The sequence below is a fragment of the Plasmodium cynomolgi genome, chromosome 11 (genome assembly GCF_000321355.1).
Source record: "Plasmodium cynomolgi strain B DNA, chromosome 11, whole genome shotgun sequence".
NCBI classification, from domain to species: Eukaryota; Apicomplexa; class Aconoidasida; order Haemosporida; family Plasmodiidae; genus Plasmodium; species Plasmodium cynomolgi.
The window spans coordinates 1,240,702-1,263,093 of record NC_020404.1 but is presented as its reverse complement, the minus strand read 5'-3'; the positions used below and the strand labels follow the sequence as shown (position 1 = coordinate 1,263,093).

At 44.2% G+C, this 22,392-nt stretch overlaps 7 protein-coding genes across 7 annotated transcripts; 3 read left to right on the top strand and 4 right to left on the bottom strand.

Annotated features, from left to right (window-relative positions):
* Positions 1-794: 794 nt before the first annotated feature.
* PCYB_113790 (hypothetical protein) lies at positions 795-2,804 on the top strand (the record flags this gene model as incomplete). The annotated part of the gene is made up of 1 exon (XM_004223258.1): positions 795-2,804. A coding segment is annotated over exon 1 (1,932 nt), but the record flags the coding sequence as incomplete, so codon positions are not given.
* Positions 2,805-2,969: 165 nt separating this feature from the next.
* PCYB_113780 (hypothetical protein) lies at positions 2,970-4,701 on the bottom strand (the record flags this gene model as incomplete). Its single annotated transcript, XM_004223257.1, has 3 exons — positions 2,970-3,157; positions 3,439-3,928; positions 4,129-4,701. 3 exons carry the CDS (start codon positions 4,699-4,701, stop codon positions 2,970-2,972), a joined length of 1,251 nt encoding a protein of 416 aa, XP_004223305.1.
* Positions 4,702-6,551: 1,850 nt separating this feature from the next.
* PCYB_113770 (hypothetical protein) lies at positions 6,552-13,784 on the bottom strand (the record flags this gene model as incomplete). The annotated part of the gene is made up of 9 exons (XM_004223256.1): positions 6,552-7,431; positions 7,482-7,582; positions 8,569-8,688; positions 8,993-9,862; positions 10,636-10,772; positions 11,107-12,577; positions 12,656-12,733; positions 12,938-13,411; positions 13,551-13,784. The coding sequence occupies 5 exons, from the start codon at positions 13,782-13,784 to the stop codon at positions 10,636-10,638; spliced, it is 2,394 nt and encodes a 797-aa protein (XP_004223304.1). The 3' UTR covers positions 6,552-7,431; positions 7,482-7,582; positions 8,569-8,688; positions 8,993-9,862.
* A 1,526-nt stretch (positions 13,785-15,310) lies between these two features.
* On the top strand, positions 15,311-16,009 carry PCYB_113760 (splicing factor 3a subunit; the record flags this gene model as incomplete). Its single annotated transcript, XM_004223255.1, has 1 exon — positions 15,311-16,009. The coding sequence occupies one exon, from the start codon at positions 15,311-15,313 to the stop codon at positions 16,007-16,009; it is 699 nt and encodes a 232-aa protein (XP_004223303.1).
* A 400-nt stretch (positions 16,010-16,409) lies between these two features.
* On the bottom strand, positions 16,410-18,046 carry PCYB_113750 (hypothetical protein; the record flags this gene model as incomplete). Its single annotated transcript, XM_004223254.1, has 2 exons — positions 16,410-16,461; positions 16,716-18,046. The coding sequence occupies 2 exons, from the start codon at positions 18,044-18,046 to the stop codon at positions 16,410-16,412; spliced, it is 1,383 nt and encodes a 460-aa protein (XP_004223302.1).
* Positions 18,047-20,190: 2,144 nt separating this feature from the next.
* On the top strand, positions 20,191-20,720 carry PCYB_113740 (hypothetical protein; the record flags this gene model as incomplete). Its single annotated transcript, XM_004223253.1, has 2 exons — positions 20,191-20,269; positions 20,413-20,720. The coding sequence occupies 2 exons, from the start codon at positions 20,191-20,193 to the stop codon at positions 20,718-20,720; spliced, it is 387 nt and encodes a 128-aa protein (XP_004223301.1).
* A 625-nt stretch (positions 20,721-21,345) lies between these two features.
* Positions 21,346-21,956, bottom strand: PCYB_113730 (hypothetical protein; the record flags this gene model as incomplete). Its single annotated transcript, XM_004223252.1, has 2 exons — positions 21,346-21,432; positions 21,555-21,956. 2 exons carry the CDS (start codon positions 21,954-21,956, stop codon positions 21,346-21,348), a joined length of 489 nt encoding a protein of 162 aa, XP_004223300.1.
* Positions 21,957-22,392: the final 436 nt, after the last annotated feature.

Sequence of the window (22,392 nt, the reverse complement as noted above, 5' to 3'; positions counted from 1 at the left end):
TTCGTTAAGCAGCACATTGGTCAAGCAGCACAATGGTCAAGCGTTACATTTGTCAAGCAGCACATTCGCCAAAATATGCCCTCGCCAATTTATGGCTTCACCAATTTGTGGCTTCACCAAATTGAGGCTTCACCAAATTGAGGCTTCACCAAATTGCGCTTAAGCACCCCTGCAGGATCGCACCTACCCGTGTCGACACTAAACGGTACCTCCAATGCTCGGCAGCATCTCGAATTGACCTTTTTCGACCCTCTGGCTCAACCCCCCCACCCCTCCGTTTTTTCGGCGAAAGCCAACGACTGAAATAGCTCTCCTCCTCTCCCATCGGTGTGAGAACCCCCTCCCTTTAATTTTTTTTCTTTTGCGACACTGTGAGAGGCCGCTTCCCCGTTTCGCCATTCTGCTATGTTATCTGAAATGTAGGGGCAATTATTCCTCGAAGCGTTCCCCCCGGATGGTGCCCCTTTATGAGTTGAGCTGAGTCACGTTGTCAGGTCGGACATAACTCGCAGCGTTGCCGGGCCAGGGTATGCTGCTACTCCGCCAGGGGTACACTACTACTCCACCAGGGGTACGCTGCTACGCTTCCTATCAACACACACTCCTCCAAAATGAAACGGCGCGCCTTCCTAAGGGCTGTACACCGCATGGAGAGGCGGTACTTCTTCAACAGCGTCCCCAAGGAGAAGCTAAACAAAATTGTGAGCGATTATTTTTACGTGGAGCAAAAAATGCATAAAGTGATTAACCAGCGGGGGGGGGGGGGCAGCTGGGAAAGTGGCTCCACTGAACAGTAAGGAGAACAAACCAAACGAAATCGAAGATGTGGACTACATAAAGTCGAGACAAACACAAACAGAACAATTAACCATGTCACTTAATGATGACCTCTCCGGATACATAAATAGCAGCAAATTTTTTATCCACCTGTGTGCCTTCTACATTCATAACGATGAAAAAAAAAAATTCCTCCAATTAATAAAAAAAGTTATGAATTACACCTTTGGCTATGAGGATCTATTCATCCTTTTCTACTTAATGTGCAGAGTCAATTACAAAAACATGTTCATCCTTCGGAAGGTCCTAACCGTTCTTGAAATATACTACTTCAAAATTGACAACGAATTTGATTATGATCTGTCGAAGGTACTCTTTGCCCCCCACACCAATTTACACTCCGCCATAAATAACCTTCCTTTGATTTATAAAATAAAGTTGGTTAATATGGACAGGGGTTCTGCCACTGGAGGGGATCCCCCCCATGGAGAGGATTCCATGGTGGATAATGTCAAACGAAGTGATACCACCCAAGAAGGTGATAAGGAGCAAATGCACTCCTCCGTTGAGGAAGACTCACAGAGGAAGGACGATCCCATGTTGCAACATATAAACGATGCAGAGGCAGAGAATGTACTCGAAAATTTGCAAGATGTAGACATGGAGCAATACGAAAAGGAGGTCTCTAAAGATAGCGTGCAGTTTATTAACCTAAACGTGAAGAAGGAAAAGCGGAAAATAAAAGTCAGGGAGGGGAAACATCAGGGGCTCAAATTAAAAGGCACGCTGTTAACTCAGATAAAAAACGAGGTGGGAAAAATGATGGGAGAAAGCGTCCACGCGGGCGAAGCAGACGAAGCAGAGGAAGCAAACGAAGCAGAGGAAGCAGACGAACCAAACGGAGCAATCGCAGCAACCGAAGCATTCGTCTCAGGGGGAGCGGAGGTCGAGCGAAACATGTTCCAAATGAAGGAAGTACTAACCATTTTTATCCACGACAAAGAGCTGGCACGCAAAAATTTGTATATCCACGACTTGATTGACGACGTCGTGAAGTACTTCGTCGCCCAAGAGAGGACCCCTCTTCTCCGCAGGAACATACTAACTCTGCTCGCTTTCATGGACGCGCAGAACTACTACACGGATAAGAAGTTAAACCGGGCAGTTGAACGTGCCCTGGGGGGGTGCATCGCAAGCATGAACGAGTGGTCCGAGCAGGGCATATACGACTTTATAAATGGAGTGACGAAGGAGGATAGACCAGGCAGTGGCGTCTTCCATAGTGGTGTGTATCCTCCCCACGACTCGCTTGCCTTCCTATACGACCAGCAATACACGTACAACTTTGCCCTATATGAGGAAGACGCCCCATATCGAAATAAGTTCCACCACGCAACAAACAAATTGTTGAAAAATTTTTTCTTCCTCATCAGCTACATGCTAAGAATGCCATTTTTGAAGTTCCACATTTTGAAGTCCTATTTAAATTCGTTTAACTTCTTTTTGGATATATTTATAAAAAACGAAAACGTGTGTAGCTCCCTCGACATTGCAGAGATTTCTTTCATTTGCGAAAGTTTTATGCGACGAAAAATTGTGGACTTAAACATAACACACAAAATGCTTCATCTCGTGCGACAAGCAGTTGGAAAGTGTGAGAAGTTCCACCAAGCTCAAGGAAATGACCCACATATGATGAACGATGCTCATGTTGGGGGGATAATAGCTACCTCCCCGATTTACCTCAATGACATTTTATCCATCCTGCACTTCCTCCACTTTTACAATCTCACTACGGATCAGCTGCACTTACAACTGCTTGTGATATGTCTCAGCAATTTTCTATACCTAAACGATACGCAAAAATTCATACTCTTTAACTGTGTAGAGGCCCTGCGAAGGAGGACCCCCAATCAGATCCGTACGAACATACTGAATTACTTCATGTATGAAAAAAATTTGGACATATTTTTGGATCGCAATCAAAATGTGCAGAGGGAGTCATTAGGCTTGTTGTTCGTTAATTAGCGCGCTGAAGAAGAGAGGGGGGGCAAGACGAGTGGCCAACTTGCACGCAACATCACAGCGCAAGGGGAGACAAATAGGGGAAATTAAAAAGGCGAGGCGAGGTGGCGGCGAAGAAGTGGCGGAAAAAAACAACGCGGCGAAGACGATGCTACTTCCTCCCCAACTCAGACGTCGTGATTGCCGCCCCGGATCAAGTAAAAAACGATGGAGTCCCCTACGCGCAGATAAAAATTATGGTAAATGTAGTCGTGCTGCAGCCCCTCTCGCTTCAGAAAGGTGAACACGGGGTCTGGCTTGCTTTCGATTATGAAGTGGTTTCCCCAGAGGGCGTAGCTCCGCCGGCCGAGCTTTCCTGCGGGGGGGAGAATTAGTGAGTGGTGAGTGGTGAGCGGTGACGTGGATAAGCGGTGAAATGGCTAAACGGTGAACTGGCTAAACGGCGAAATGGCTAAACGGCGAAATGGCTAAACGGCGAAATGGCTAAACGGTGAACTGGCTAAACGGCGAAATGGCTAAACGGCGAAATGGCTAAACGGTGAGCTGGCTAAACGGTGAGCTGGCTAAACGGTGAGCTGGCTAAACGGTGACGCGCCTGAACGGCGGCGTGGCTGCGCACGGACTCTCCGCTTGTACCAGGCTGGACCGCCCTGTAGGTCGACTTCATAACGGTCACGTCGATCCCGGAGTAAATAGTCTTCACGTGCTTCAAATATGGAAGAAAACACTCAGAAGTAACCAAGTTATCCTCCTTAATCAGCGTTTTGTATTCCTCCCTCTCATACCATAGCTGGTCATCCAAGCCGTTGCTGTACGTGACGTGTCTGCTCAATTTATTCTCCATAAATGTGATAGAATGGAAATTAACAGTGCCAATAATGTTGAATAAATTTATTGGAATGCATATATAGTCATTGGCACAAACGTCGTTACTTATGATGTGCGAGACGTTAATATCATCTCCATTGTTATATGAAATGTCTTTGTGAATTTCGATTTTTCTCGCTACGTTTTTTTTAAGAACGTTGAAATTGTAAAAAACGTGGTAGCTGCTTTGATTTGCGTCAAACTGATACTTGTACTTGTAACCGAATCGGTTGTTGTGCCCGACAGCTCGCTTTTCTATCTGCAGGGGGGGGAAGCAGTGCGGTGGCGCGGCATTTTGGTGGAGCAGCATTTTGGTGGAGCAGCATTTTGGTGGAGCGGCATTTTGGTGGAGCAGCATTTTGGTGGAGAGACTTCTTTTATGGAGAGGCGGCATGGTGGTGGCGTCTCAGTGGGTAACTCGCCGCCCTGCTAGGCTCCTCGCCGCCCCACTCCACTCACCTTCGCGAGCAGGATGCAGTCTAGGCGGAAGGACGGATTATCCGTGTACAGAACCTCGTACTTGTAGAAACAATCGAAGGGAGTAAAGTACCCCTCGTAGGCTCTCTTAAATTTTAAAAATATGTGGAGGCAAATATAGTCCAGGAAGTCGCTCACCAGGACGTAGACCATGGAGCACGTCTTTTGCAACTCCAACAAATCACTGCACTTCAGGAATGATAAAATGTTGCGCAAGATGTTCTTCTCTTTGAGTAGCTTTAGGAACCTTGTACTGTTGCTCACCGTATTACTTGGCTTTTTCGAGGAGTCCACGCATCCTTCAGTGTGTCCCTTTTTGCACATATCCGTATTCATTTTCCTTGACTTGATTGGCTTTTCCCCCTGGGTGGTTGGCACATCCGGCAGTAGTTGTAGCGAGAGCGAATTGAAGGAGGACTCCTCGCGATTCTCACTACGACCCATCGGTGGGATATCCGATACGCTGTGCGCAGTGCTCCTTGTCCTACTGCACGATTCGAAGGTACGTCCGATGGAGCTATCCCCAACGGTGCTGTCCTTTGTGTCGTCAACCATGTGCACACTTTCACCCTTTCGTGTAGCAATTCTGCTGTTTCTTTCCAAACTACTTTCTTTTCTTCGTAACGTGGCTCCCTTTTTTCGGTTTCCCCTTTTCAATTTCGAATTCTCCCCGTCATTTCGCTCTTCCGAAATGTCGCTTCGTTCCCTTTTTTTTTTTTCTTCACGTAGGTGCTACTCCTCGCCTGCGAATACTCGCTGGACCTTTCCTCCACGGTGAAGAAGAAGCCGTAGTCCAGCTCGAAGTGTCTTTTCTCATTTGGGGAGTCACTTCGTCGGTCACTTCGGTGGTCACTTCGTCGGTCACTTCGTCGGTCACATCGTCGATCACTTCGGTGGTCACTTCGGTGGTCACTTCGGTGGTCACTTCGTCGGTCACATCGCCGTCCAGTATCACTCTCCCCGTCCCTATCCTCATGGCTGCCATACCCATGGTGCTTCTTTTTTTTCAACGTCGTGGGTTTCCCTTCCTCGCGTTTTCCTCCGTCGACACATTTTCTACTCACATGTATACCTCCCCCATGTGTGTGCGTTTCTCCTTTTTTGAAATTAATTTTAACGTACGTTCCGTCTCTACCCCGGGTGCTCATCTCCTTAATATCTCCATTCTCACCCAACCCACTACAACCATTTTCTTCTTGTCCCTTGTAGGATTCAAAAATCTCCGAGTTGACATTGCTAAGTTCTTTTTCTTTGAGTAGGGAAATGTAAATATTCCTTCGAACATCAAGGTTGTGTTTTTTTTTAATTTTATTTTTTATATTTTTATACATAATAATTTGCCTTTGTTTATTTTCTGAAATTTTATTTCCCATCATGCGTGGCTACAAGGAGGGGGTACATGGTTTGTGTGTGTGTGTGTGTGTGTATGTATGTGTGTATTATGTATGTGTGTATTATGTAAGCATGTATTATGTATGTATGCATGTATTATGTATGTACCTATGCATGTGCAGTGGAGGGGGGTTATCGCCACTTGGCGGACCGAGGATACCTGAGCTGGTTTTGCTAGTGGCACTAACAGCAGCATGAGAGGGAGCCGTTGGTGTTGGTAATGCCGTGTGTGCAGAGTGTACACGGACAGTAGTGGACCTGCTCGGAGAGGCACTACAGACGCAGAAATGAACAGCGGCAAAAAATGTACCACTCTGAAGGAGGCATATAAAAATCTGCTTTTTCACGGGTGTTCTGGGCGAAGCGATGAGTGCTTGGATGGTTTTCCTCACACTCGTTCGACGCGCGTATTTTCCGTGTTATTGGCCTCTCTGCGCGTTTGTTTTCATCTCAAGATGGTTTAGTTTCCATTTTGATGTTTCTCTTTCTTCATTTTAATGTTTTTTATATTTCCTCTATTTTATTGTTTTTTTATTTTTCCTCCATTTTAGTGTTTTTTGTTTTCCTCCATTTTAATGTTTTTTTTTTTTTTTCCTCCATTTTAAAGATTTTTTTTTTTTTTTTTTTTATGTACCAAAAAAAAAAAAAAAACACCTTTCATGTGTATCACACATGCCATGTGAACATTAAAAAAATATTTTTTTAAAAAATAAATTTTCATAAAAATGGCAAAACAAATAGCATAATGTTTCGAAAGAGGATTGAGGAAAAAGAGGACGAGCGCAATTACACCTTGGAGTGGGAAGTGGCAAAAAAAAAAAAAAAGTGGCACCGGGGTGGTGTGGCGACCAAGCGGTGAGGCAGCGACGCGGCCAAGTGGAGTAACCGCTTAACTGCGTAACGGCGTGACTTCCTAACCGCGAGGAGCTCCGCCAGGCAAAGCCACGCGCAACATGTCGTATTGTGGAACTGCCCCACCAATGCTGCAAACAAAACAAACGTGTCTCTTCCTCTCACTTAACTGGTAACACCCTTGTGGGTAAGTTCGTTATGATCGTTTTGTAAATTTGGTGTATATTTTTCTGGGGGGTGTATCCCCAGTTTTGTTGCTCAAAGTTAGGGGAGTCCTGGTTCGCCAAAAAGTAGTCAAGCATGAAGATGAATTTTCTGACCACCTCTCCTTTGATGTGTTTGAAGTGACTGACGAATTGGGCGATGCAGAGCGCGCAGGTGAGGACACTTAGGGAGCGTTCCTTCTGTGCGAAGCGATCCAGCTGGAAGTCGCGACTCCCGCGGGGGGTGCCATTTGTGCTCTGTCCGCTCGGCGCTTTCCAACGGCATCCTTCGCCACGTCCTTCGCCACCTACTTTGTCACCTCCTTCGCCACTTCCTTCGCCACTTCCTTCGCCACTTCCTTCGCCACCTCCTTCGCCGCTCCCCCCCGGCGCACCCCCAAACAGCCCGCAAATTATGCCCAGCAGGTATTTCCTGTAGTGCCTATTGGTACGCACAAAAACGGCGCGCCCCTTTTTAAGGCTAAGTTTGATCGACTGCAAACAACAGAGTACCCCAAAAAAGGAGTTTATCATTTCCACAAGGGTGTGAGCCTTACCGCGTCGGTCATAAATCTGTACGTTGATATTTTTTCTTCTGCATGTAACTGCGCCCTCCTTGTGAAGGGTTTCGCTCAGCCCGTTTTCACCATACCTGCTGCACACAAGCGTGCATGACCCATAAAAGTTGTTCAAAAATTCAGATGCTCTTAAGTACACTTCTTCATTCTTCCCGATGTTATGAATAACCAGATCGACGTCCTTGCTGCACACCTTGTGATTTACTTCGCACAAAAACTTAATTAACATCTCGAAAAAGAAATTGGCGAGGTAATCAATGCTATGCAGTAGACTTTCCTCCGAGGGGATGACACCCTTCTGGGACTTCACTTGCGTGAAAATTTTGGTATCGTTTTTATGTCCCGTCGGAGGGGCCTCTTCTTCTGCTTCTTCTGCTTTTTCTGCTTCTTTTTCTTCTTCATCTTCTTCATCTTCTTCTTGTCCTCCCTCCCTTAACACACAACTCTGTGGCTCCCATTTCTTGCAATTTAAAATTTTCAAATTGGGCAAAAGGGCACATAGTGTATCCCAAAAGAAACGCAAAAGCGGGTAAACATGCGCATAATATCCAACATAAAAATAAGATATTAACAGAAAAAAACAGAAATGTACATGCAAAAAAGACGAACAGTTTACTTGAAAAAAATGAAACAATTTCAAAAAATGATCATATAGCAAATTATTTAACACAGTTAAAAAATTGCCGCTCTGAAAATTCATATATTTATAGCAACGTTTAAAAACGTACTTAACAAAGGAATGGTCAGAAAAAAAAAAACTGTCACTTGTGTGAAACGACTTGAACAAATTGGGAGAAAAAATGCATTCCCTCATGAACATTCCATTTTTGAAGAAACATAAAAATAGTGAAGAATACCTTTTTGTTATAACATCCTCCAAACTTATACACACATTTTTAAAAAAAAAAATTTTTCAAAAAAGTACTTAAAAATTGTGATAATCATGATGCTAAAATAATGCCCACTGTTTCTTCCGACGTGCAGCAGCATATGCATAACTACGTCTTCGTAACTTCGATTCTTCTTTAGCACCGTAAAATAGTTGCTGTAGAGGAGATGGAGAGCCCTTCCTCCCAATTCAGTAGAATGTCTTTCCAAAAGGAGAGTGAACAAAAAAACTTCGCAAGAGAGACTCCTGTATAAATCTAAAAGCGCAAATAACGCCTTTCTCCAATTCAGCATGCGGAGCAGGTGCGCCAGCTTACACACCAGAAGGGTCATTTTCTTCTTCCTTCCCGGTGAATGTCTGCAAGCCGCTTTCCCTTTTATAAGATGGCGTACATACTGCAAACACAATTCGACGCTCCGCTGGTTAAGTATCTCTAGTTGGGGCTCATCTGTCCCTTCCCCCACCATCAAATCTTTCACAAACGTGCGAAAGGCACTGCTCAGTTTTTTTAACTCACTTGATTCTTCATACCTGCGTAGAATGTCGCCAATATGAGCAGATACCTCGCGCGAGTTCGAAAAGGGTTTCCTCTTTCTGAATGGATCCCCATTTGGATGTCCCTCCCTCCCTGCGCACAAAGGGAGCTCATGGTGGTATCTCTCCCTGCACAACAGATAAACGACTCTCACAAAATTGTATACATCAATATTTTGAAAAAAAAAGAATACGCTCACATCTCGCTGACGTTTTCTGCATCGGTGCTTCTTCTCTAGATGGGTGTACACCCTCAGGAAGGTCTCCACATGGAGGCGGTATGCTTCCCTTTTCGTTTTCTTCAGATGGTTTTTCCCTCCTTTTTTTTCCTCAACGTTTTCAGGCAAATGGTAAGAATTATCTTCTGAAGATAGCTTGCCATGTGGGGGGGATGCTACCTCTTGGGTGGATCCGCTTCGTTGGGTTTGTGACCCGTCTAACCACTTCTCAACGATGCAGGCCTGGGAGAGGCTCCCCCCGTGGGAGTTGCCTATACGACATTTGGCGTGCACGTCTACTTCGCTCCTCTTCCGCGCCGCTTCATCGAAGCTGAACAGAAAGGAAGTCCCATTTGGAACGTGGCCTCCCACACGTTTTGCCACCCCATTCGTCGCCCCATTCGTTGCCCCATTCGCTTCTCCCCCCTTCACATAACTGACATACTCAGCTAGGTAACCAAAATTACAAAACTTCCTCAAGAACGACTTCAAATTTGCGTTTGAGCTGCCCTCCGAGTTGTAGTAAAATCCGAAGAGAATATCAATCAGAAGGATATCATTCCGTATGATGTGTTCATTCCATTTTTGGAAAAATTTCATTTGTTTATTTCCCACGATCTTTACGATGCCATGTTGGTGATTCTCTTCCCTTTGGTGATTCTCTCCCTTTTGGTGATTCTCCTCCTTCTGGTGATTCTCTTCCCTTTGGTGATTCTCCTCGCGGGGGGACGTTCTCCTCCAAAGGATGCCCCCCCCACGACCGTCGTTACTCTTCACTTCCACTCTGACCTTACAATTAGAGTGCACGCGGAACAAAACAATTTCTGTGTCAAACAGCTTGACAAATAATTCATATAGAAAGAGACACTCATAAATCTGTCGATATTCATTTAGGTTTACTATGTACACTCCTTCAGTAACCTTTCGATAAAAATATAACCTCTCCGTGCACTTCAAAAAGTCTTGTATTGTCATTTGGTCCTTTAGGATGCCTTTCTTGCAACTAGCATTTTCCATATACGTTTTTAAAAGCTCCCTCAGGTTAACCATTTTACGCAATTTGCTCTGCTGCCGTTGTATCCCCTCATCACTGGGATGATCTCGAATTGGGGGGGGCCTTCCTTTTTGCTCTTCAAATTGGGTGCAAGAATTTTTCCCATTGTTCCGGAGCTGCTTTTGCTCCACATATTCGTGTTCTGCATGGGGAGGCAGCTGTGTTCTACCTACTCCTTGGCACAATCGTGAAACGCGACTCATTTGGGGGGGCACCCTTCTTCTGACTTTCCTGCCCGTTGCATTCCTGCCTGATTCTTTCCTGCCGGGCCGCCTTGTCCACTCAAACCGCTCACCCACTTTAGCCACGATGCCTCTTTTCCACCTTCGGAACACATACAAGGTGTGCAGAAGTGGAGGCACGTTTCGGAGAGCCCCCCCGCGAGTTACCCTCCTGTTACATTCGAAGAAAAGTTCCTTCTTCGAGAGGTTGACTACATGCGTTGGAAGAGGTACTACATCTGAAAGTCTCTCCCTCATGGCCCCCCCTTCAACCACAAAAAGGAGATGATCAAACATGTCAAAGGTGTTTCCCCCATCAAATGAAAACCCTCCTTGGTATGTTTTTCCTCTTGCCCTGAACAGATGGTGTCTCTTCTTCGAGCATCCTGCCCCACACCCGTCAACAAAGGCATCATATCCTATTCTTCCACTTGGACCTCCTCCATTTGGCCTACCAACGCTTGTAACCCCCGTCATATTCGCAATCTGGTGAGGGAGCCGATTGAAACTACTATCTACATTTTTTAATTGTACCGCTGCGTAACTTCTTAATCGATTGACTTCTCCTCGCTGTTGGACTCCCACTTCTGCGTGAATATGTTCTGGTGGGGTAAGCGGGTTTTCCCCACCCCCCAGCTTCCTCTCCAGGACGTACATCGGAAATTTTCTGAAGCAGTAATTCTCTCTGTATATAAAACTCGTAATGACAATTTCGAGGTAGACAAAGATGTGGAAGTAGTGCAAAAATTGGAACAGCAAGTGGGGGGTACTTCGAATGAGTGTCACACATGTGCCGAGGTTGAATTCGTTTACACACGTGCCGCGGTTAAATCCGTTTACACACGTGCCGCGGTTAAATCCGTTTACACACGTGCCGCGGTTAAATCCGTTTACACACGTGCCGCGGTTAAATTCGTTTACACACGGGAGGTACCCCTTCCGCGGCATGTCTGGGAACACCTCGCACGTAACAACCTGGAAAAATACAGGCATATACTTCACCACTGCGCTCCTCATACGGCTGTACAATTTTTTGGCCTTCTTCACATTGACATGCAAATAGGCTGGATTAACAGGAGCATAAACACTTCGGAAGAAGTCCATCCCCTGAAGATAATTATTATCAGTGATCAACTCCGACCCAGCTACTTTCATTTTTTGGGTCGCGCAAAGTAAATTCTTTATATTCTTTTTTGCAGCTTCTATGCTTTTTAATAGGACCTTATTTATTTGTTCGTCCAAACAGTGAGCTTCTTCTACTGGCACGAGGTCCTTCTCCACGTGGAAAAGAAAATTTGCATCTAGGGAATCCCTTTTTGCGTTTAGGTAATCGAAAAAATGACTCACATGGAAGAGCAGCATGTGGAATGAGTACCTCTCCAAATGGGTCACTTTTTCTATTTCGTGTGGGAGATACTTTGCCAATTCGAAGTTATCCTCGGTGTGCAATTCGCACAGGTAGAAGTGTGTCCCCTCTTGTGATTTACCCTCACCTGCATCTTCTTCTATCTCGTGGAATCCCCCCCTTGGTATCACATTGTATGGTGAAAAAAAAACATCACTTATGTTTTTCGTAACGTAAAAATCGTCTCTCATGTTCGGATTAAAGTATAACAAGAAGATTTTCTTTTTCCATTTCACCGAGTCGATTATCTGATTGGATTGGAAATATTTCCAATAAGGATCTCTTCTTCTTCTGTGTGTTTTATTTTCTGTTTCGTTCTCTTTGTGGGATTCATTGGTGGGTGGGATATCCCTATGGTCTCTTTCTTTTGGGGAAACGCATTTTTTGATGTCCTCCTCCTGGGGGGACAACCTTAGATTTGCTTTTCCGCAGGGAATTTTCCCCTGTGTCCCTTCCCCTTCTTGTTTGCCCAACTTATGGGAGCTCTTATTACTTGTGCAATGGGTTTCCTCCCATTGCGCTTCCTCTCCCCTCATGATGCATCCCCAGGGTTGGGAACCCACATGGAGATCCACCATCTCCTCTATTTCGATGCTTTTAATATTAATCACCATTATTTTCTTGTTTTTAATTTTTCGCAAAATATTTTCCGCATTGTCCAAATTGTCCATTAGGAATGATAGGCATTTTATCTTCTCCCCCCTCAGTTCGTCTTTCCTTCCGTCTTCCTTTCCGATTTCCTTTCCGTCTTCCTTTCCGATTTCCTTTCCGTCTTCCCTTCCGATTTCCTTTCCGACTTCCCTTCCATTTTCCATCTCCTTTTCGATGAAACTTCTTATCAAGCCTATATCCTTTCGCAAGTGGGCGAGATCCTCCTGTTCGTCATTCCTTGGCAGCTTACCAGCGCAGACATCTGTAGAGCCACTCGGGAAGGACCTAAACGGATTGGCCATCTCAAACAGGACAAAGTGATCCCTGTCTATCTTGTAACATACGTTCGCATTCGGTCTTAGCGGCAGGAGAAAATTTGTAAATTTTGTTAAAATTTTCTTTAACAGGGTTGTGAAGTGGACGTTTTTAATGAGCTGCTTTTGGTAGACGTGGAATGGGAGGTGGGGTGCACCACCCTTTGGGCGATCTCCACGGCGAACCCCATTACTCACACCGCCGCTATCCATGCCGCTGACTTCGCGGCTGACTTCGCGGCTGACTTCGCGGCTGACTTCGTCGCTACCCCCCGTCTTAAAAAACAACAAGTAAAAAAAATAAACAGAAGAGTAGTAAAAAACCAGCGTGCTTATCACCCTCTCCCCATGGCTTAGCCACACACGCCCATTTTTCCTCAAACTCAAAATAAACGGGCACCCCCTCCCCCCCTTGGCATTGCAAAACACAGACCGATAATAACTCCTGTTTTCCTTTTTCCCAATAGTGCGGTAATTAACCTTTTTCTTGTCAATCACGTCTTCTACATTCATAATTACGTTAACCCTTTCGCAGGTAACCAAAATTATGTCTCGCTCAATTTCTATGTGGCTGATTGGTCCGTTTGTCTTATCGATGAGGAGTATATTCGCCTCGCTTCTTACCCTAGACCCTTTTTTCTTTAAAACGATGCAGGAGAACACTCCCTGCTGGTCTCCCACGAAGACGTACAAGGTTTCTCCCTCGCAATTCCAACCGCTCCTTCCTCTCGAGCAGCTCCTTCCGCGCCTGCACCTCAGATCCTCCTCCGCTACACAATTTATGCTCGTTATGGCTCCTTTATGAAAATGACTCACCAACTTGCGCACTCTTTCCTTTTTCCCCTTCTCCATACTTAAACATTTTCTCCTGGCCAGCTTCTTACTCCCCAGGATGTAGATGCCCCCTTTATCCGTTCCGTGGATTAAGAGGTGAAGGTGGTCCACGGCAAATATCTACAAGGGGAAGAAATGGAAAGATGGTGATGCGAAATGGGTTACACTAAAGTGCAGAGGGGAAAAGCTTCACTTGAGCTGCCCTATCCCCCTTGTGTTGTTCCCCCACATGATGAAGGCATCCCTCTCCACTTCTAACCTTCGTTACTATTCCAGACGTGTGGCTCCTAATGACACTGTGAAAAAGGACGGGTTCGAATAAGCAGCGCCCTCTTCTCTTAAAAAGGAAGATCCTCCCGTTGGATGAACCGACGTAAACAAAGCCATTGCTGACACACAGGGAAAAGAAACAAACGCCTTCACCTCCTCGTTCATCCTCCTGTAGCGCTAACTTGTGCACCTGCAACTTGTGTAGTAGGGCAAAGGTTTTCATTTTCCCCTTTTCCCTTCTTTACATTTTTCACGAGGGTCTTCTTCTGTATAGGAAACATTTGGGCACTCTCCTTTTTTATGGGTGCTTAGGTTTGATGGGCTTCCACAAATTGGGTTGTCCCCACTGGGTGCATCACCAGATTTGAGGACACCACGTGGATCACTTGACCAGAACGCTGCAAATGTTTGCAATTGTCTGCAAATGTCTGCAATTGTCTGCAAATGTCTGCAAATTTTTGCAATTGTCCGTTAAGACTTCTCTGTGCCCCTCCCCCACTTGTTATTATAACCCTCTTGAGCGCTCAAACTGTTGCTTCCGAGTTATGCCACTGAAGGGGCTCACATATTGGGCGTGCAAAAATGGGGGAGTTGCGTTTGGCTCGCTTAAATTAGGTTTAATCAGAGGTCGGTTTGCTTTTCTGGCAGGGGGACGCGCCTAATGTGTGATGCGAACAGCATGGGTGAGGCGCAACCCGTGTGGTAAACAACCCGTGTGGTGAACAACCCGTATGGTGAACACCCGTGTGGTAGTTCATCTTCCCGGCGATTCATCGGCTGGGAGTGGCTAACTGGGCGAAGCTTCAGCTCTACTCTCTTCCCTCCTTTGGGCGTTTGCTTGGCCTCATCTATCAGCGCGGGTTTTTATAATTACTCCGCACAGTTGGGCATGCGCAAACGCCCAAGTGTACAAACATGCGTGCATATGATATGCTTACCCTTTTTTGTGCACTTGTTTGTAAGTTATTTCTTCCTGAGGGGTGGAGTGGGGGATAAATGCCTGCACAAGGTTAATCCCACATGGGAGGCTTCACTTATAATATCCTACCCAACCCGTGCGCTGTAATAGAGGGGAGTCCCAAAGTTTCATCCCCCAAACGGAATAAGCCAGAGAAGAGCGACGGGGCGGCAGGGCGGCGGCGGTATAGCAGCAGCGGTAGCAGAAAAAAATGGCAAACATTTTTACAAATGCACAGCGACAAAATGTCAATTTAATGGCCAAATTAGATACCAGAATAATTTAAAAAATAAATTGCGAAATGTGAGGGGTTCCTTTCGTTATAAAAACTTTTTCCTCCCCATCCCCGCGCATTTTTTTTTTTTTTTTTTTTTGTTTCATTACTGTACATATATAAGCGATGATATGCTCTTTTTACTGCTCCCTTGGCAATCCAATGTAGCTCTCATTCGTTGGAGGAAAAAATGGGAGAAGGGCAAAAACGCAGGAGCACTTCCGATTTGTAGTCAGTCCACATAGAAGCGCATTCGTATGTACCTATGCGTGAATGGACTGACGAGCTTATGCATTCACCATCAAGCGGAGTACCCACCATTTCGCGTAAATACTTGTCCGTTGCGACTACCAAGGTGAACTTAAAAAGGTGCCACATAGGAAGAAGCCGTACCTTGCGTGGGGAGGAGCGAGCAAGGCAGGGTGGATCAGTAGGTATAACAAAGCTGGCCTGACCAAGCTGGCCTAACCAAGCTGGCCTAACCTAGCTGACCTACCCTCACCGCCTACCCCCCAAGATGGACTTCCAAAACCGAGTGGGGCACAAAACGGGCAGTGGCATGCCCATGACGAGGGAGGACATAAACCAGGAGAGACGTGAACGACTGAAACAACTCGCACTAGAAAATATAGACATCACGAAAGATCCATATATCCTCAAAAATAATGTTGGCATGTACGAGTGTAAATTATGCTTAACTCTGCACAATAATGAAAGCTCCTACTTATGTCATACGCAGGGGAAAAAACATCAAATGAATTTAAGCCAAAGGTTACTAAAAGAAAAAAACGAAATGACCACCAGTAAGTTATTAAACAAAGCTGCCCCAGAACCAAAGAAAATTGTAAAAATCGGAAAACCAAGATATGATGTCACCAAAGTGAAAAATAAAAGAAATAAACTCGGCATTCTATTCGAATTGTCCTTTCCCAATATTAAAGAAAACACCAAACCCAAGTTCCGTTTCATGTCATCATTTGAACAGAAAATCGAACCTCCGGACAAAAAATATCAATACTTGTTGTTCGCAGCCGAACCCTACGAAACTGTTGCTTTTAAAATTCCCAACTTGGACATAGACGAAACGCAGGACTTTTACTACAAGTGGTTTGAGAAGAAGAAAATTTTCGTCATGCAGATTCACTTCCAGAACCCCACCGAGCACAACCGCGCGCGCAGGCGCCGCAACTTCCTGCCCCATAACGTCAGGTGGTGATGGTACCAGCGCGCCGCTTTGCTTCGAACCCACGCATATCCCGCGCTTATCCCACTTCTACCCCGCTTCTACCCCGCTTCTACCCATTCGTTTGCCAAGACAGCGCGTACCTCCACGAGGCACGCATCCATCCCGCTTAATCAGCGCATCATTTTGTGTACCATGCGGTGTGCTAACTTTACAACACATCCCATGGTGTTCATTTTTTTTTTTAAGTTAACTGTGGCAAAATGCGAACAGTCGCAACAAATTATTTTTTTTTAAGATAAAATTGGATGGAACACAGAATAGGCCCCAAAATAGAGTCACGTGAAAAAGGGGTGCAACATTAAACTGTGCAAAGTGGTGTGTATGTGTATCCACATGCACACACATGTATTGGCTCACACTGGAGGCCTTCTCACCGTCGCTCACTTATTCCTCCATTGGGGAATCTTTCCATTTCAGCACGCCTTAAGGGTGCGCTATGGGAAAAGAGGGCACGTACCCGAAGAAGGGTAACAACCTCGTCTCGAAAACATTGCCACGCATGGCGCTTCAAAAAACAGCGAAATGCGCTTTGGGCATTTTCGTGCGCGGGCGGCTTATGCAGCTAAAGTGTCCACTCGGGTAAAAGGGGGTAGCAAAATGGAAAGGTTTCCTAAACTCATATGCAAATGCGCCACCCGACGATCACCACAGTGTCCCTTTCGCGTCAGCTTCCTACAACAAGAAGACGCCTAGTGCTATTAGTACGAACAGGTACATCAAACTGGATACCGTCGAATTCGCCATTAGCAGCTTGGCCGACTCTTTACACGCGGCCATGTCCTTCGAGATCAAGCTCTGTTTGAATTCATCCATTAAAACCTTTCTGGTCTTTTTGGGTTTCTGGTTTCCACCGGTCTGGTTTCCACCGGTCTGGCTTCCACTAGCCTGGCTTCCACTAGCCTGGTTTCCACTGGCCTGACTTCCACTGGCCTGACTTCCACTGGCCTGACTTCCATTAGCCTGACTTCCGCTAACCGCATCGGCGCTTTGCAAATTTCCAGCTTTCTTCTTCTTCTTATTCGAAGCACCTGTCTGCGCCAAGGCATCCTGCGCAGCCTTCAAACATTCGCCCAAAAAATCGTCCAATTTTGAAACGGAAAGTGTGTCATCACTCTTCTTGTCTAGCGTGATAAAAAGCTTCGTGGCGTCGAGTTGACTGTCCTTAATAGCTTCGTACACCTTGACAGACGCATCCGAAATAACATTCCCCTCTTTTTTTCCAAACGATTCCATATGAGGGCCATTTGCAAGTGTGTTTTCTCTTAACAGTTCATTCACGTTTAAATCAATAAGGTGTTCTCCATTTGCCATTACAATATTTGAGTCATCCTTTGCTGAACTTGCATAGAACACGGCGTTCAGCTTAGCTGTGTTTTCATTACTTGTATTCTTATCAAAATTCATGTGTAGTGATATTGATCCGTTACTAAAATCATCTTCCTTGATGTCAATGTAGGTGTTGTACAAATGAAATAACTTTTTCATGCTGTCGATATAGGTAGACGAATTTAAGGCAAATATTGAGATCATTGTACCAATTTGGCTCCTTAAACTTTTCAAGGGCACACTCTTTTGTAGCATGGAGGCTGGGGGGTCGACGACTGCTGTGCTATCCTTGGTTTTATTTTCTGCTGGTGCTGCTTTTTCTGCTGGTGCTGCTTTTTCTGCTGGTGCTGCTTTTTCTGCTGGTGCTACTTTTTCTTCTGGGGACGCTTCCCTTTTCACTCTCGACTGGCTTCCTCCTTCACCTTCTTCCTTCTCCTCAACACTTGGGGAGGACTGAGGTCCCGACAAGGGGCCATTGTTCACGGTGGCGACGACACCATCTTGCGCTTTTCCGGGTTGCAGATTCTGCTGCTCCTGCTGCTGTTCATAGTTCGAATTGGGTCTTACATACTTTGATGCTGATTCACTATAAACGTACCCATCATCGGAACGGGCTAACAAAGCTGAGCTCAAAAAAAAATATGTAAGGAACAAAAATGGGAAGTAGCATGTCTTGGCCATTTCGAACTTTAAAAAAAACTTGAAAAGAATTAAATGTTCAAAAGGGGAACTGTTTCGTTATAATGACAAACCTTTTAAAATTTAAAATAAAAGGGGGAAAACAAATGCTTTGAAAGTATAAGAAATTAAAAGCACAAGAATGCCACAAAGTATACAACAAATATATGTTGAAAGAATTTATTCCAAACAGTAGGAAATTTTTTGTTACAAAATAAAACATGTATTAAAAATTACCAAATGGGGAAATTAATTTTATTTAAAATGTCGATGTTATTTTGAGATCGAATAAAAAAAAAAAAAATTATAAAAAATTGAAGGGGAACCAAGGTGGGTTAATCCAGTTATTTTTTTTTTTTTTCTTTCTTTTTTTTTTTTCCTCTTAACTGGCTTATGGTAGCATCTTTTCGTTAAAATTGGCTAGATAGGAAAATTGTTTTTTTTTTTTTTTGATGCAATATGGCTACCTGGACTGTCTACAGGTGATATGTCTTAACAGTTGCAAGATCAAGCCTCTACACGTGTCTCCGTTGGCATGGTACATCATTTTCCTTATCCCTTTTTGCAACAGCGTTGTTGCTGTCGTTTGGCTGTTTGGTTGTTTAGCCATTTTGTTCCGCAACTGTGTGGCTGTTTATTTTAGCTAGTAGCTAGTTGTTTTTTTTTTTTTTTTTTTTTTGGCTGCAAAATGGCTATTTCGTTCTTGCCGCTGGCATACACTTTTTTTTTTTTTTTCCCCATTTTCATAGAATCACTAGGCAAAATTTAACGGGTTCAACGAACACGCTCACATGTATGCACATTTGTGCAGAGATGTTTTTTCCTTTGGGATGATCCTATAGATATGACTACTTAGGTATTTTTTTTTTTTTACCCTTTTCATTTACATATTGTTCAAGCGCACCGTTCATGCGCAATTGGCACTGCTTACGGATGCACCCACAAGAAACTGCGACGAAACTGCCTTTATGCGACTCATTTGTGCTTAGTAAATATGTTAATATAAGAGGATACATTCACATCACTCTCCTGAAAATTGCAAAGAAGATGCTGTGATGTGCGCTCGGCGGGATATGCAAAACTGCGCAGAGGAGGTATTTATTTTTTTCCCCTTTTTATTTTTTCTCATTTTTTGGTTTATAATGCCGTGGGTTATACTCACCCCCGCGGGAATGAAGATTTGGGAAAAAACAGAAGAGGCGAACGGGCTAAACGGGAAAACGGGCGAAAATTCTTAGCGTACCTTTAGGCATTTACACTTTTTAAAATTGTTCATACACGAAGGGGCTCTTCATTTGCACATGTATGTTTGCGCGTTCTCATGAGTAAGAATCCTCACTAGGCGTAGCACTGACAATACGCAAGTCCATTTGAGGCCCTGCGTATTTTTCCTTCTCTGAAAAGATGTTAGTAAATGTGGGCGCCCTCCCTCTTACCGTAATGGTGTGCTCGCGTTCGTACCGTAAGTTAAAAAAAATTGCATAAATGAGCTCAGCCCCTGAAACATCAACCGTTGGGGGCGCAAACAATTCTATACGTATTTCGCTCCAGTGCACTAGTTAGAAAAAAAAAAAAATAATACAATTCAGAATTCACTCGATTTTATTCCTTTTCGTACACTCCAGCGCGATAAAATTCCATTTTTCTTTCCACTCCCCCTTAGAACTTCACGCGAAAGGAACTCACAACAACCTGCGCGCTTAGCAAATTTTGGGGAATGGCGATAAAAAAAAAAAATTTCACTTTAAATGTACAGTAAAGGAAAAAATAACAATACGGCAAAACAAGAAATGGTCAAAGTGGTGAAAAAAACAACCACAGTTGTGCCACACTTTTAAAGCGAATGGAACAACCATGGCTTGCTTTCTTAAACACTAATGTATTCTTATGCATAGTACACCTTAAAGAATGTCCCATAAATGAACACGCACGTATTTTTTCTAACGGAAAAAAAAAAAAAAAAAAAAAAAACTCCCCATGCAGTGACCCCCTTCATACAAACGCATGTACACAAATATCGAAACATTTGTAGGCATAGGCTTATCCCATTTACGGGGAATGTTGTGAAGACCCAACAGACGCTCCCCTTCATTCATATTTTTGCAAAGATCCAAAAGTGTTCCACCTCCCTATCGTTTTTTTTCTAAATGTTAAATCTTATACCCAAAAGAATCGTTTCCAAAACTCTGCTTTTTGGAAAGAGGCCAATCCAGAGAATTCGCGTTGGTAAAAATGGCAAACTGAGAGGGGTACCCCTTGCCAAAGGATGCAAGATCGCATTATTGCCTCCCCTTCTGTGTGTGTACACGTCCATGCACATTTTTGCTAGCTTATATGGAGTAACCTATATTCGCTTCCCATCCTCACAGGCAAAGATAAGAATGTCTTGGAGTTAAGCCTAAGTGACGTGAATGCAATTTACGACGATGTCGATGAAAACACGCATTTGCACAATAAGGACTACAACCCACTGAAGTATCACCGATATGTGAAGTACAAAATAGCAGCTCTAAATCTAATTGAGGCACACAAGAATGAGGAAAACAAAAAAACAGCATTGACCAACATTACATGGTACTCCAAAATTAGGGATTATTTTTTTATACACTTTTGTAAGAATCAAATGGAGTTAAAAGAGAAGGTGGTTCCGAAGTTTTTTTACCCAATGGAGAAGTAGCTTTGGCTTTTTTTTTGTTAAGTGTGTGAATATGCCTCCGTTCGAGGGAGCGCCTCCGTAGCTTCCTGTTCACGGGTGTGTGTATTTTAACACTGTACGAAAGACGATATTTGCCTCTTTTTGGCGCACCCCCTTTTTATTATTATTTTTTTTTTTGTCTTTTTAAATGTACATGCCAACTTTGAATGGATGGTGGACGTAGGGGGCGCCGGCTTCCCCGGTACGTAGCAATCCGTATGAACAATTAAAAAAAAAAAAAGGAACAGTTCGGTGGATGTGCTAATCATCACATCGATTCCCGCTCAGCACCAGCAGTAGCACCACCACCACCACGTGCGCGTAGACCCACTTGACGTGAATGCAACGGCTGGGAGGGAGGCAATCGTGTGAGGGATGTCCCCTTGTAGGGAATTCACCCTGCAGATTCCCATCTCACACACGCTCATTTTTTACTCATCATTGATGGAATAAAAATATTTGTTCCACTTGTTCCGATCGTAGAAGTCGAACGGTATCTCCATCATGGGCGGTATTTCCTCAGCATTAAAAGTGATAACATTTTTTGTTCTCTTATGGTTTACCCCCAGATTTTTATCGTCCTCCATTTGTTCATTCCGGGCGATACCTACATTATCGTCAGCTTTAAATTCTGCGTCCCTTTGTGAAAATCGTTTCTGGTAATAATATTTTGAATTTGAAACGTCTCGAAAATCTTGAAACAATTTAAATTTGTTAAATGAGTTTATTAAATTTTTTTTCATTTATGAGCAGATCAATTAACTGTCTCTCCGATAATTCTTGGAAAAATTTTATTTCCTTTTTAGGTGTATATACACTTATCGTTTTTGCCAAGGATTTTTCACTGGACAGAATGTTCAGGGCATTTCGTATGAATTCCTCTCTCTCTTTGTAGATAAAGAAGTCATCCCGCAGCGCATCCGCCACATCGTCCCCCAAAGCGTTGCCTTTTTTCCCTTTCACATTTTTGTAAATGTCTTCACTTTCGTACAAATACAGCTTGACTCTTAAATACCTGAAAAGATTATTCGTCCATATCCAGTACAATTTTTCGTTATACTTGTCTATGAACTCCACGTCTTCCAGCGAGCAGTCGTATGCTTCGTTCACAATGGACTTCACTTTTTCGTACACCTCCTCATCCGAACAGTTGGCTAAAGTGGCCAATAGGTACGGGATGCACAGAATGCACAGTGTGTACAGGGCGCTGAATTTCATTTTCTCGCGGGGTTTCACTCACGTAAAAAAGACGGGCGCAGAGGCACCAATTTGTAAAAAGAACTCCCCTACTTTGTAGGCAAATTGAACGCCCCTTTTTGCCATGCTTTGGGTGGAGCCCTCCCCCATTTATATATCTTCCCCAATTGCGTGCTCACTTCGCGTCCGATGTTTCTCTTTGTGTCTATAGGTCTTCTCAGGAAGCATGCGTTCATGTACGTACCTGCGTGTCTGACAGCTGCTATCATGTGGCCACCAACATCGGCGCACCCTCGAGCGCTCCTTTCAAAAAAAATAAATTAAAACGGACGCATGCAATCTGCTTGAAGTTAAAACGATGGGGAACATTTTCTTTCGCAGTTAACTCAGCCAAAAGAGGCATTTTCCAAATTCGTCTTTTTTTTTTTTTTTTTTTTAGTTTTAGGTAAACGTAAAA